Genomic DNA, 14,739 nt, shown 5'->3' with positions numbered 1-14,739 from the left:
ACAGACTAAAATAATCGATCTCAACCCTTTTAAGGATGAACTACTACGAAGGATTATACCGCGCTTGAGAAGTTCGATAATGGATTGGATTTCCTTGAAAACTAAAACGTCAGGAAGTATGCGGAAGTAACGCGCTCTATGGACTGGCTACAGGGTGCCTTGGTTACCGGCAAATTGTGACAATTTCTTTCTAATTCGTTGTGTCTGTTTTGAACAATATAAGCGCTTGTAAACTATAAGATTAGTATTTGTTAGGTTATTCGATCTACAGACACTGTATTTAGAAGTGATTGAAGTGAGAAATGGAGTTAAAGCCAACAGGTAGCCTGGGAGTGAAAACATTTAAAGATGCTCCATCTGAAACGTATGTAAACAAACACCAGGCTCCAGATTCACACTGTGCTACAGATGCAGCTCGGGCCAGATGGACGATTCTCCGACAGGTGACAGCTTCTAGATTGTCAGCTATATAATAATACACACAGGATCACATTTGAACCAGAATGCACAGTGTAACTAGCATCTTTAACTAATCATTTTTACTCCATGCTCCTTTTAGTGTCTCTTGATTGGGACTGTATTAGTGTACTATCTACATTATTTATCTATCTATACGTTATACAGACGCTCTTTTCTCCCTGCTGCTATTAGGCTTTACAATCAAAGCTGCTCCCAGTGAACCAGTCACTATAATTACACACTAGATTACTGTTTAACTGCAATAATAACAATAACAAAGTATTTAAACAACACGTGCAATAACAGAAATTTTGAAAAAACGTGCAATATGTCTGTTAGTGTAACTACTTACTCGTGGTCTCTTTTTTCTTCTTTGTATTTATACATTGTGTATATACTGTATGTTATTTTATGTCTCTTTTCTTTTTATATATTTGCATTTCTTTCTCTTTGCTGCTGTAACAGAGAAATTTCCCCATTGTGGGACAGAATAAAGGTATATCTGATCTTATTATTAATTCCTCTTTTCCAGGTATTGAGACAGAAGCAGCTTGACAGTATTAAGGTTCAGCCAGTATCAGTTCGCAGGTTCTCCTCCTTCAACCTGTTCTCCAGGACACAGGTTCCTTCACTGGAGAGCGATGGACCGTCTGATGGTCAGTGGATCGAATGCAAAAGTTCCTGCTTTCCCCAATACAGTGCCTTAATCAGGTTGGTATCGCATGGATGGACATCACGACATCGACCGCGTCTATGAATTGTTTAACCTGCTCCTTAACTTGTTCTGCATCATTGATTTTTTTACATATGCAAACATGTTTACATACTTTAGAGAGACCCAAGGGACGATTAAAATGGAAGAGGTTCTCAGCAGCTTTGACAACACGGGAAATGTCTGTGAGTAACCATCTTTGGGAATTTTGATCACATTTCCAAACAAACATTTTTTCACATGCTTTAACGGTTTAATCAGAATCAGAATTTCTTACATAATACATTCACCAAATATGTTTTCTACCTAAGGATTTGTCTTGGCAAGCACACACATGTATTACATGTAACATACTGTATATACCAGACAAGCACTTAGTGTGTTAACAAATATTTCAGAAAATAAACATTTAACTAAAGCATAAAAATAGCAAAATAGACTTAAGTTTGAATCAGAATAAGCAAATAATGAATGAAATTTATTTTCACGTAGGAATCAGAAATAGATTAACTATGGTTTATGGTATACTACAGAATGATAAGAATGTTGCACTGCTTTGCAGGGATTCGTTGTGTTGCACTGAACATGTCTTTTCCTGTATCGGCATTAAATGATTGGTGGCAATGTGTAATAATTTGTTAATCCTGGACATTTAAGAGTATAGATTTTGTTGGTTGAGGAACAGATGGTGGTTTTTGGTTCTACTTAAGGCTGCAGATCTCTGAGGAGCCACTGGCAGGCACAAGTGAGCAATTAGAGACATCTCATTTACTCTGTCAGTGAGGGGAATATGGGCGGAATTTAATGCTGGATTTACAGAAACTGTCATTTAGACATTTTTATCAAGAAGAACTCTTAAACTGTTTTTTTTTTGCACCTATACTATTAAGGTTATGTGTAGAATTTCTGTATAGCGTTATTAAAAAAACGCTATCTCTGGGAGCAGTTTTTCGAAAAGAAATTTCATTAATCTGTTGAATTTAAAACATCAACACACAGTTAAAGTGATATTTGTGTCATGTTTTTAGTATATGGCTTGAATTGAATATTTGTTGGCTTATAACAGTAAATACAATTGAGAATATTGAAATACTTGAACCATTACACATAGACAGGTTTAAATAAAACTCACACAATAAGCAAATAAAGAAATTAATAACAAGGGTAGTGTGCATACAAAACACGCTTTACAGTTTCTTTTCTTGAATTTATGTTGGCAAAAAAGCCAAATATGTCTAAAATATTGACACAAACACAAATATTCCTGATGGCCTGGCTTTGTTATTTGAATTCATCATTGGATCTCTGTCTTGGACAGTGATGAGACAGGTTTAGTTGTTATGATTTGTCTCTCACTTTCTATTTCTAATTTTAAAAAAGTAAATAAAATCTCTACAAATCAGTGACTGGACACATTTCTGTGTTCTGTTTTTAAAAGAAAGACACTATCCGTTAGTTAGATAGCTCGTTTGTTGCCTCCCTTTTTTGCAGGCTCTATAACAAACCTGTTCTCTTGTTGGATTAATAACTGCTGGCAGCATCACCTCTTTTTTTTTGGCCCTATGCCCCTCTTTGAGGCAGGGTCATCCCTCTTTCTTTCAAACGCTCCTCTCAGCCACCCCTAATTGATCTCACGCCTTGGTAGGTCCAAACATCTCCCCCATGTCCTTCTCGTCTCAGCTGGCCTACTGCATTGTAAGTAAAGAAGGGGGATGCCTGTCTATTACCTATCCTCCATCCCAAATCCCCACCTAAAGAGCTAAAGTCTCTGTGTCTTGTCAAGGACTGGATGTTGGATTAGTTGTACAAATGTGTGGATTTGTGTGATCTGCCTGGACAGGACTGTGAGGAACTGACCATGCTGTTGCTTTAAGTGCTCTTGTTTCCAGCAGGGCTCAAGAGCAACACAAAAGAATTTATCCGAACATGCTGGATAGACTTGAAGAGGTTTGGAGAGAGGCATTTTTGCTCAGCACTATAGACATGGATTCCTCATATATTATGTTTGAAAAGATAAGTCTGATAAATAACCAGGGTGTATTCTGAAGAAAAAAAAAAGTCTAGAAATTGTCCTGTGCTTTGGAGATAATTCAACACGTTACGCTGGATGCTTTCAAGCTTTTCTTATTACTCTAAACCCCCTTACTGGTATACCTCAGTGTGTGTCAGGGGTCACGACTTTCTGTGTTTGAGTGAGGTGTTAAGGAGACTCTCCAGTGAAGTGTTATGAATCAGATCACGTGACAAGAGGCTGCTTCGGGAGTTACACTGACTGTCCCGCTTGCGCTGCATCAGAAGAGTGATCGAAAGCGTCCAAAAACAAACTTCCTGGAATGTTAATGTTTTTTTCCATACAGAAGGAAGATCTTGGTTTGTAAGTTGTCTATCAAACAATGAGTGAACGACGTAATAGTAAGTAGTTAAAAGTGAAAGCGAGTAATCGGTTGTTGTTGTTTGTGTTGTTGAAGTGGACAACGTTGGTGATTCTCATTTCTTTAAGTGTGCCACTTCATTTTTGCCTCTTAGCTCTAACTTCGGAGGATGCATGGAAAGGAAACAAGAACAGGAGCAATCAAGGACAAACAAATTGGCCTAATGACTTACTCCCTGTTCACTGAACCATCACCTTAATGCATATTCACTTAGCAAACAACAGGGAATTGCATGTGTGCATCACATGTTGAAATGCTGATGCTATATTACATACGAAATTCAGCTATGATTTCTGATATGTGCATTTTAAAGTGATGCTATCCATCCAGCCATTTTCTGTACACATTATCCTATACAGGGTTGGAAGGAAACTGGAGTATACCCCAGGGGACACAAGTGTGGGGAATCCCTGGACAATAACAGTCATGTACATACACATGTTCACACCCATTCAAACAATACAAACAATTTAGTGATGCTAATCAGCCTACAACATGTTTTTTGGACTGGTGAAGGAAACTAGTTTACCCCAAGGAAATCCCTGAAACACATTGTGAACAAACTCCTTACACACAGAGTGGTGGCAGGAATCAAACCCCCAACCCTAAGAGCTTTAAGTCATCTTATTTCATTAATATGATTCGATTGTATTATTGCTTTTTATTAGCATATTATAATTTGGAATTAGGATACTATACCGTGATGGCCTTATACAAACGCCAGCTATTGCACACTTCCAGTTTCCTCGCTCCTAGATTACTCTCGGTGCATTTAGAGAGGTGATGCTTACTTAAATCACTTGACGTTGGTTGGCGTCGATCGATTTCCGGGTCACATGCTGAAGGACGTGAGCTAGAGGAGACAAGGAGGCATCAATTAGAGCAACTCATCTCCTCAAAACACTTCGAAGGTCCGAATCCGCCGATCCATCCCGATCCTCCCCATCCTACTTCGTAGGTCAATCATGGTCCACGACTGCAGAAAAAGATATGGATCTGTTCATGCTCTGCCGATTGTATCACCTTCACTTCAGCATCACTTCACACAAATCTCACACTTCAAAGGTGCCCGTGTGTCTTTCAGGAACCGGAATAAAAACCTTAGACACAGTTTTAAACCAGTATGCTTCCACAAATGCCTATTAAATTTGCATCTATGCACAGCTGATCCAGTTGTACCCTAACACTCTCAGAAAAAAAAGACTCCACAGAGGGCAAAGCCCTGTCTTGGGGATGTCTTTTGTTTCTTAATTAAATAATCAAGACATAACCTGTTTACCTGTAAAGCTCATTTAAGGTCCTTAAATTGGTCCTTAGAGACTACTGCTGTGCCACTGAGAATGAATTTACAGTGTTTGTACATTTGGGAACAACAAAGCACCTTTACACTAGCTTTTTATCCTGACAGTGGTCTTAGGATTTTGTGGATGTACATTTGCATAGTATTTTGCACAATAGTAGCTTCTTATCATTTATATTCTAAAGCCTAAGATAATACCACACTTTTAAGCATCATAATTATCCATCTGTTATGGTTAATGTTTCAATAAATGTTAAAGGAGGTTTGACATTTCTTTAACTTTTCTGAAAAGACATTTTCTTGAATGTCTTTAAGATCGAGGAGCTTACGCTTGGTAGTTTCTTGTTAACAAGCCGCATCATTTTTGTCTTGTTCCTTTCGAGGGAATGATTGATTATAGCTGCTGTAACATAAGTGATAACAGCACACAGATGTACAGTCCACATCAAATTGTAAATGTTGATGGGTACAAAATGTCATTCTTTTAAAAAGTAAAGCTTGTTTATTGGCAAATTGCTGTGGTATGAACAGTGGAATTAAACACATAGGTGCTCTCTACTAGAAAAATAGTCAATTTCAGGGTCTGCTACGTGTCCGGCTGTGTGTGTGTGTATGTTTGTGCATAGGTCTCTAATGCTAATGGTTTATCGTGGAACAATAGCTTTCCTTTGAGGTACATCAGAGTTTCAGAGTCTTCTATTCTGACTGTCTGACATTTCTGTTTAATGCTTAATAAGCATTCCTGTCCTGTACTTTATCCAGACTTTATAAACACATATATAATCTGCATTGGGTTTACAGGGTTTATGACCCAAATGCAACGAATCTTTAACATTTAGTCATAAGCAGAGAAATCAGCTCAAATGAGTCAGCCATTGGGTTACAAAAGTGCAGGTTCAGTGCAAATCCAGCCCAAGCATATAGATGACGAATTCAAGGGTTTTTTTCTCCAAGGAAGTACTAAGATTTGAACTTATAACCTTCCAGTTTCTGGCATAGAACCTTCAGCTACCATTTTTTTTATTACAGTGACTTTTAAATGTTAATATGAGCATATTATATGAAGGATTTGTCCACTGGCTTTATAAGGTGAACAAAAGGTGAACCACAATTACCAGCACTGCTGCAATAGGGATGAGAGGTTTTTTTTTTTTGTTGTTTTTTTTTAGGGAAATGAAATAACAAAATGAGACTTTTCAGAGGCTTTGTGTGTGGCTGTAATGCCCTGGTAATTACAGATATACTTCAGCAACCAGGTCACACTCTTTCCTCTAGCACAAAGATCCCTTCTAGTCAGGAATTAGAAAGAGACAGAGCGAGGGCAAGAGAAGGTGGGAAAGAAATATCGGCCTAGAATTGGGTGAAATTATTGAATTCTCCCTCCATTTCTCCTCTTTTGTAGATTTAGATTTGTAGAACTCTATAACTTGCATGAAGGTTTGCGTCGCTGTCAAATGTTGCCACTTTAAGAAATTGATCTGCTAAAGGTTATATAAATTGAAGCATAACAAGTGTGTGTGTGTGTGTATATGTATATATGTATATATATATATATATATATATATATATATATATATATATATATATATATATATAATTTGTCTATATTTACGCATATGGGGTGAAGTGACACCTTTAGGACTGTGGCTTTGATTCCCACCTTCACCCTGTGTGCGCATGTTCTCCCCGTGTTTTAGGGTTTCCTCTGGTTTCTCCAGTTTCCTCCCACACCTCCCACATGTTTGTAAGCTGATTAACATCTGTAAATGTTCTGTAGCGGTACAGAAAATGGATGCATGAAAGATTTCTTTTTTCTGAAAAAGATTTTTTCTTTTATTTAAGCTTTAAGGAAGTAGTCCCCAGTGTCAGTACATTGTAAGTCAGTACATTAGGTTTTCTGAGTTGGGAAAGTTCTTAGAGGGCTATGTGGATGCCAAACACGTATATTTTAAAATTATTCATTTATATTAAAAGTGATTTTAAAAAAGATGCACAGTGGCATGATTTTTAAAAAAAAAAAAAAAAAGGAAAAAGAGGTTGTCATGGTTGTCCCCAGACACAAGTTAGTCCTACCCAATAGTCACCTCTCCCCTATCATACGACAACAAATAAGGGAAAAAGGAGGCTGTCCTGCTTCCTCTGAGACACATGAAGCCACCAACTGTGTCTTTTACACCGCCGATAATGCTGTTTGTAATGCAGGGCAGCATAAAACGCTCAAAGGAAAGTGCTTTCTGTCCTCTTCTGCATGCATGAGATCACAGACACATATGATTGGTTAGTGTTGCGTTGATCCATAATTAGCGAAAGTATATCATCCCTGCCACTCAGGGAGCATAGAGAGCATAAAAATCTCCTTTGGATTTTTAGCCATGCATGGATTCAAACACGTGACCTCAGGACATTAGGTTACTGTACATATCGGTCACAAATGTGTCACTGCAAACTTCAGAAAAGGGAAAATTTAAGGAAATGCAAAAGTTATTTACAAAAATGGATTATTATATGGACATAAAAATTCTCCATCGTGCTTGACTCTATTGGCAGGAAAGAAAAAAGTCTGTATCATTTACATGTATGATTTAGCAGTATTTTAATCCATAACGTAGAAACACTTTTTAGTTCATAGTTGTCAAAATCTTTGGACAGATTGTTAGTGGAGGTGGAAAAACTTTCAACTGTTCCTCAGGTGAAATTGAAAGTCAGCCTTGAAATCACCTTAATTGAAACTAGATTAGCGCATTGACAGGGAAGTGATGTCCTACAATGGTTTCCAAGGGCAAGTGTATGTGCCTTGAGGCCTGTGTGTGTGTGTGTTTGTGTGTGTTGCTGTGCTTCCATTAGAGGAATAAGTGATTAACACTGTAGTTAATTTGATTTTCGTTGTTCCTTATCCATCAGAGAGTATCTCAGTGCCACCCTATTGGTGGGCAAACACCACCACCCCCGCCCATGCTCTACCACCCCAGAAGCTAGCTGCCTGGCAACCGTGCAAGTTCGCCTGCAGCCTTAATGTAGCTGATGATGTTTTAAAACAAATAGATCATTTATCTGATTAGTGTCTTGGTGGAGAATGAAGCTTGTAAATGGCTACCTCTCACTTAGAGATTGGGCAGGGCTCCAAAATCCTGACACTGGAGAGGGGTGTGTGTGTGTGTGTGTGTGTGTGTGTGTGTGTGTGTGTGTGTGTGTGTGTGTGTGTGTGTGTGTGTGTGTGTGTGTGTGTGTGTGTGTGTGTGTGTGTGTGTGTGTGTGTGTGTGTGTGTGTGTGTGTGTGTGTGTGTGTGTGTGTGTGTGTGTGTGTGTGTATGACAGGGATTTTTCCCCAGTTGTTTGCCAAGCATTTTGTGAATACTGTCTCACTTTTGGGTGCACAAACACACAGCTGAATAAACCTCCACAGTCACTGTGTGTTTTTATGCAATAATTAGCATGCATCATGTTTTGTGATGGTGTGTCGCCTTGCGAGGTGTCAAGGTGGGTGTACACAACACTTAGAATGTGCTAGAAAATCAGTAACAATCAGTTAACACCATATAGCCTGCAGACAAAAGATAATAATCTCAAACGCTAAGAGAATGTCTCTGCTATCGGCTACTGAAAAAAAAAACCACCCTGAATTGCTACTTTACCCCCTACTGAAAAAATCATTGCCTCGGTCAGGTGTGTTTATCTGATAGAGCTCTGGGAAGAGCTGTGTGTGTTAGTGTGTTGTGGTGCTGATTTAGGCCCACCTGCGTCCTCAATTTAAATCCTTTGCTTAACTAATAAAACACAGCCAGGATGTGGAACAGAACAAATGGCAGCGGTGGAGTATTTTGGAGATGACGGTCATCATGTCTTTTACTTATGGTGTCAAGCCCTTGCCATTTATCACCACATTTTCATGACACTGATGACTTCTGTAAGCCCTTGAAATCTCATTATTTATATTATTCAGATATTCCTCTTACAATGTTTTGTATAAGTATTCACCCCCTTGAATTGTCCCACATTTTGTAGTTTTAGCAACAGAAAATGAGCCCTTATTAAAATTGTGTGGGGTGATTACAGACATGTTCAGATATCCTTGTTTTTGTTAGTTTTTTGTAAGTTACCAACAAAAGGCAAATATTTACATGACTGTAGTTCACCTGTGTATAAAAACACCTCAAAAATTCTGACTTCCTTCAGCAGCAGAGAGTAAATTGACTTTCTGGCTTAACCTCCTAAGACCCAAGCTTTGGTTTAGCTTGCATTTTAGATGCAATGTGATGTCCACGGGTGTGGACACCAGGTTGTAGTTGGTTAATGTCAGTGAAAAACAAATTGTTGCACAACACCGGCTTCCTCCACACAATTTTGAAACCCAAAAATGGCTAGCACAATTTTAAGATTGTTGCTGTTAGAGCTCTCTGCTGCATGGGTTAGTAAGTGGAATTGTCTTGCAAACTTTACTGTGGTGATCTCTAAACATATCAATCGTTAAAAAAATGCCACACCCCTGTACATTGTTTAGTATCTGTTTATGATCACATTCTATATATAATTGTGCTTATATGAGTAGCAATATTTTGCTATATTATGTCTCTTATTGTGTGTTTTACATGTAACTATCCAACATATGTCTTTTGTAACATGAGACCATTTGGAGTGGGGTTGGTAGGTGGCAGGGTGGGTGAACAGGAGGGGAACAGGGTGGACACAGGGTCTCAGTGCTTGTGTTTTCATTTGGTTATACATTAAATATGCTTGCACTCTGTTATATGAATTTTGGGTTTGATCAAATTTACAAAAGCCTTAAGCTTTGACTATCATGTGGGTCCTTATTATTCATTATTTTAAAATGAAAAGAATTTAAGATGACCGTTAATTTTGATGGAAACTGTATGCACTCTGAACTGATTTAAGGGGTAAATAATTCCTCATTGTTGTTTGTAAATAATTTTGAAAATGAAAATAAAATAAAAAAATCCTCCTGTCTCAATATTATGGGCTACAAATTTGTGCAGATTCGTGACCTATAACGCCAATTAAATCCAGTTCCTAGTTGAACACAGGTTTTAAAAAATGTGGTAAAGTTAAAGTGGGCTTGAAGGCATTGTATTCACTAACTACAATACATTATATGGTAGCTACACTGAAACTAGGATTTAAATGATCTGCTCCTTGACAAATCCAAAAACATTTGCCTGGTAGAATTTTGCTTTTCCCTGACTTCATATGTCGTTGTGTTGCTTTCCTTTCTTGCCCCACACAGAGTCTAGTAGCTATTTTCACTGCTCTGTAAGGTCATAGCAGGTTGTCTGACTAGTGCTGAATCACCCTGTGTCTTCCATACAGCTGATCTAAGGGGTCCGGTTGTCTCCCTCTATCCCCTTGTGTTCACCCTCCCCTCAGTGGGCCGAAACGCAGCCCGGCCCAGCCTTTGTGTTTGGCTATCCATCCCGAAAGCCGGGGGCCTGCTCGACTCCTGGGGAGAGCTGCCTGAGAGAAAAGGAGCGAAGAAAAGAAGAGAAGTAATTACGTCCAGTCATTGAGTTCTGAAGATCCCCCTCCCTCACACAGAAACCAGCACCACTGCCACCTACCCCACCCACGTTCATTAGAGAGGCCCTGATCCAGCGACAAAACGGCATACGTTTAAAGCAAAAAAAAAAAAAAAAAAAGTAGGAATGTTTTGGAGGAATATGACACCTCTGCATCTATGGAGAAGAAGAGCTACATTAATGAGCTGGGGTTGGGGGGTGTCTGGGGGGGGGGAGCTGATTGCTAGCTTAGGCCTTTTGTCTCCACCTTTTCACAGAGACCACAAGTTGCTTCACATCGCTGCCTTTTCAGGACAGGAAGGAGCCCCTCGTGCTTTTCTTTTTTTTTTTTTGTCCTGAACTCTTCCTTCTGTCTTTTTTCTCCCCCTTACACCTAGTCATTGTAGTCATGTCTTTAAGCTCATCTGTCCATCCTTTGATAGAGTCATCTGACAAGTCAAAAGAGAGCCAACAGAGGGCTGACTTTAAGAAAATTGCTCCTATGTCGCAACAGCGTAATCATGTATTGGCAACTAGCCATCACTCTTATGAGTGCAGACGAGTGTGAAAGGTCCAGGGCATTTAAGTCTGACCGCGGCAGCTCTCTCTATCTGTGCCGTCACCCGTAGAGCAGGCAGCCTGAAGCCAAGCGGCCTCCTTTTTTCCACCAGGTTGGTTCCTTTCTCATTGTCTTGCCAAAGCCGTGATGGGAAGTAATCTGCTGCAATAAGGAGAAGTCATTTATTAGTCCCAGCCCAGGGGTTCATGCTTCACAAATTGTATTGAGTAGAAATGACCCAATCAGAGAAGAGCAAAAGGGGAGGGCTTTTTTTCCTCTCTTTTTATGCATAGGGGTGGGATGGAAAGGAGGGGTGTTCCTGGTGCTTTCTCCAGCTCCTCTCCATCCATCCGGCCCAGAGGATTATGGGGGATTGATGTGTTGCTGGTCCAGTGGCCAGATGATGCCTTGCCTTCCCACTGAGCTTTTTAAGTGCATGTATGTGTGTCTGAAAAGGTAAGCCTCAGACAGGGCGTTACTTGAGTCTGAATGTGTGTACCAAATGTACTGTATGCTTGTGTGGGTCTTTGTTTGCACGTGTGTGTGTGTGTGTGCACTCTCAAGTTTTAGGCATGTGTTACATTTTCAGATACCGGATCTAAACAATGGGAAACAAACAGACTATTGTTTTTTTTCCAACCACAATGTTCCTGAAAGTGTGGCAGTCAAAAAGCTGCCAACGCTCAACACCCATCAACCCTTATCTCTTCCACACATACACACACACATTGTCAAACTCTCATACCACACAAACACGTAAACACACACGCGCGATGCTCCTCGTGAATGCACACTCCCACATTCTCCCAAAACAATAACCGATGATGCTTTTCTGCTGCATTGCCAAGTGGCTTTTTACAACTATTGCACAATGGAGAAGCTAATTACTGTAGATTTGGAGAGCTGGTTAATTGATCATGTTAGCGTCCTAATTGCATCTCTTTTACCTGAGGCCTCTAAAAGACCACCCATACCTCACACACAACAGCTCAGAGTGGGGAAAAAATGCATTATTTTTATTCTTTGTTTAAAGACTGTGGTTTTTAGGTTTATATATTTTGGAGCTAACTATATCTTAGCTATATTTATACTAAGTCTTGTTCATTTGCAGTGGTGGATAATGTTCTATGTGATGTGTGAGAAAGAGGTTAAGGCTAGTTTATGGAATGAGTTAACGTTTGTCCAGTTGGGGGTGCTCTCATACTTTGAAAAGCTGCTGTGATGCGTCCTACTACCACTACAACTACTACTAATTATAATAGGATTGTTATCCTTTCACTAGCCATTACAACTACTCCAAACATAACACAACGACCAGCGTGATGCACATGGTTTTTATTGCAAAATGCAGTTTTCTACAGTGCAGGTTTTAAAATACATGAACAGCCATTTTAAATGTCGTTAAGAGTGTCATCTTAAGGTTTGAGAAGTGAAATTCATTAAACAACATCAAACATGCCAACTGCTAGTAGATGAGTCTGAACAATCAAAAAGTCAAACACAAACAAGTGTTGTGTGTGTGAAAATACGAGCACAACTATTACATACTTAGCACAGGGAGTCAAGAGTGGTGGCACTTTTTCAGTTCTGTGAAAACTGTTTTAGTAACTTTTTGCTAACTTCTGTTGTATTTGAACGCCCCTGTGAACCAATACGCTGTCTGGGATTTTTTTTTGTCGTTAAGTTCCATATTTTTGCTCTGTTAGGATTTTTATTTGTAGGTTAGATTTTGGCAGATTTGTTGATTTCTAAGCGTTCTCATTGATTTAAGATAGACAGAATGAATTTGGTATTTAACATTACATTTGTAAGATTTTATAATCAGCATCATTTTACTGGATTCTTCCCATGTAGTGACGATATATACCTGTTGTTTGCACTGATTTCTCACATACAACCCAGCTCTTTTGTCTTGTTGAGTGAGCGTGAATTCATCTCGTTGTGTGTCAGCACCTTATGCACCTAATGTAGGGCGATGTGGTAATTTAGGAGTTAAGGTGTTGGATTAATATTAATTGGATTAATTAAGGTGTTGGATTAATTCCTACCAATCAGAAGGTGACTTCAAATCCCAAGTCCACCACGCTGCCACTCCTGAGCCCCTGAACAAGGAACCTAACCCTCAATTACTCAGCTGTATAAAACAAGCCTCTCTGAATAAGGGCTTCTGCTAAATGCTATAAATGTAAATTTAGTCCTGTGTACTGTGTTGCACCGTGATCCTGGAGCAACGCCAATTTATACAGGAAACACTATATGGCCAATAGCATGTACACTTCTGACCATCACGCTCATTTGTACTTGTTGAAGATCCCATTCCAGAGTTAGTGGTTTGCTCTTTGCTGTTATAATAACCTCTTCTCTTCATTTTGGAGTGCGTCTGTGGGGATTTGTGCTCGTTCTGTCACAAGAGCTTTAGTGATGTCAGGCACTGATGTCAGGTGAGGAGGTTAGTGTTTAGTGGGATTGAGGTCAGGGCTCTGTGCAGGTTACCCAAGCTCTTCCACTCCAGCCTTGGAAAATCATGCAGTTGTGGAGCTCTCTTTGTGCACAGAGTCATTGTCATGCTGGAACAGGTCTGGACCTCTTAGCTCCAGTAAAGTGAAATTATAAATCTACAGAGACATTCTATATGATTGTGTGCTTCAAACTTTGTGGTAAAGAAATAAAAACTCACTTGACGTAATGTCTCCTACAGTTGTGATGCTTCATACAGTAGACTATTCAACAGGTTACAGCTCATTGTTTCGTTGGGATAGTTTTCCCTTTCAAAACTATTCTGTTGTCACTGCACTGTGTATTTCTATTAACATTTGGCAGACTCCCTTATCCATTTATCTTTATCTCATTAATACAACTTGAGGGGGCACGGTGGCTTAGTGGTTAGCACGTTCGCCTCACACCTCCAGGGTTGGGGGTTCGATTCACCGCCTCCACCTTGTGTGTGTGGAGTTTGCATGTTCTCCCCGTGCCTCGGGGTTTCCTCCGGGTACTCCGGTTTCCTCCCCCGGTCCAAAGACATGCATGGTAGGTTGATTGGCATCTCTGGAAATTGTCCGTAGCGTGTGATTGTGTGAGTGAATGATAGAGTGTGTGTGTGTGCCCTGCGATGGGTTGGCACTCCGTCCAGGGTGTATCCTGCCTTGATGCCCGATGACGCCTGAGATAGGCACAGGCTCCCCGTGACCCAAGGTAGTTCGGATAAGCGGTAGAAGATGAATAATACAACTTGAGGGTTAAGAGCCTTGCTCAAGGGCCCAGCAGTGCAGCTCGGCAGTGGATGGATTTTGAACTCATGACCTTTCAAGCAGTAGCTTAAAGTCTTAACCACCGAGGTGCCACTCTATCTGTATCTACCACCCTGTGTATTCACTGTATACTGACGTCTGTATTTATTTACCTGCTGTTGTGTATTTGCAATTTATGCAGTCTTTATACCATATTTCTGTACTGTTATGTGTTGTGTCATGCTGTGAAAAATACATTTCATTCTGATGTGGACTAGCTATATAGAGGGATAACAATAAAAACACGACTTGATTTAATCACCAAAACAGGTCTGCAGCTTTCACATTAAAACATTGATCAGCATGATATCCCTTAAAATCAGTCAGAACCAGTAAAACAGTGCAATGTTTGAATGTTTTATTTATTTATTTTTTACTTAATTTGTTTAATGAATGAAAATGGAGAGGTGGAAACGGTCCTGAGTTATTAAACCCAGCAAGTACGGACTGTATTCTGAAGGTGCCACATCTATCACAATTTAG

General features: G+C 39.6%; 1 protein-coding gene across 3 annotated transcripts in view; it reads left to right on the top strand.

Annotated features, from left to right (window-relative positions):
* Window positions 1-111: 111 nt before the first annotated feature.
* camkmt (calmodulin-lysine N-methyltransferase) overlaps window positions 112-14,739 on the top strand; it is a 101,125-nt gene continuing 86,497 nt past the window's right edge. For 2 of the 3 annotated variants that reach the window (XM_060872143.1, XM_060872142.1), the window contains exons 1-3: window positions 112-443; window positions 992-1,170; window positions 1,292-1,356. In XM_060872143.1, coding sequence (XP_060728126.1) covers window positions 303-443; window positions 992-1,170; window positions 1,292-1,356 — 385 coding nt within the window. In that variant the 5' untranslated portion in view covers window positions 112-302. The remainder of the gene's footprint in view (window positions 444-991; window positions 1,171-1,291; window positions 1,357-14,739) is intronic. The other variant, XM_060872140.1, reaches the window with a different exon arrangement.

Source organism: Tachysurus vachellii, chromosome 6 (genome assembly GCF_030014155.1).
Source record: "Tachysurus vachellii isolate PV-2020 chromosome 6, HZAU_Pvac_v1, whole genome shotgun sequence".
NCBI lineage: Eukaryota > Metazoa > Chordata > Actinopteri > Siluriformes > Bagridae > Tachysurus > Tachysurus vachellii.
The sequence above is the reverse complement of the archived record's forward strand: the minus strand, read 5'-3'. Positions and strand labels throughout refer to the sequence as shown.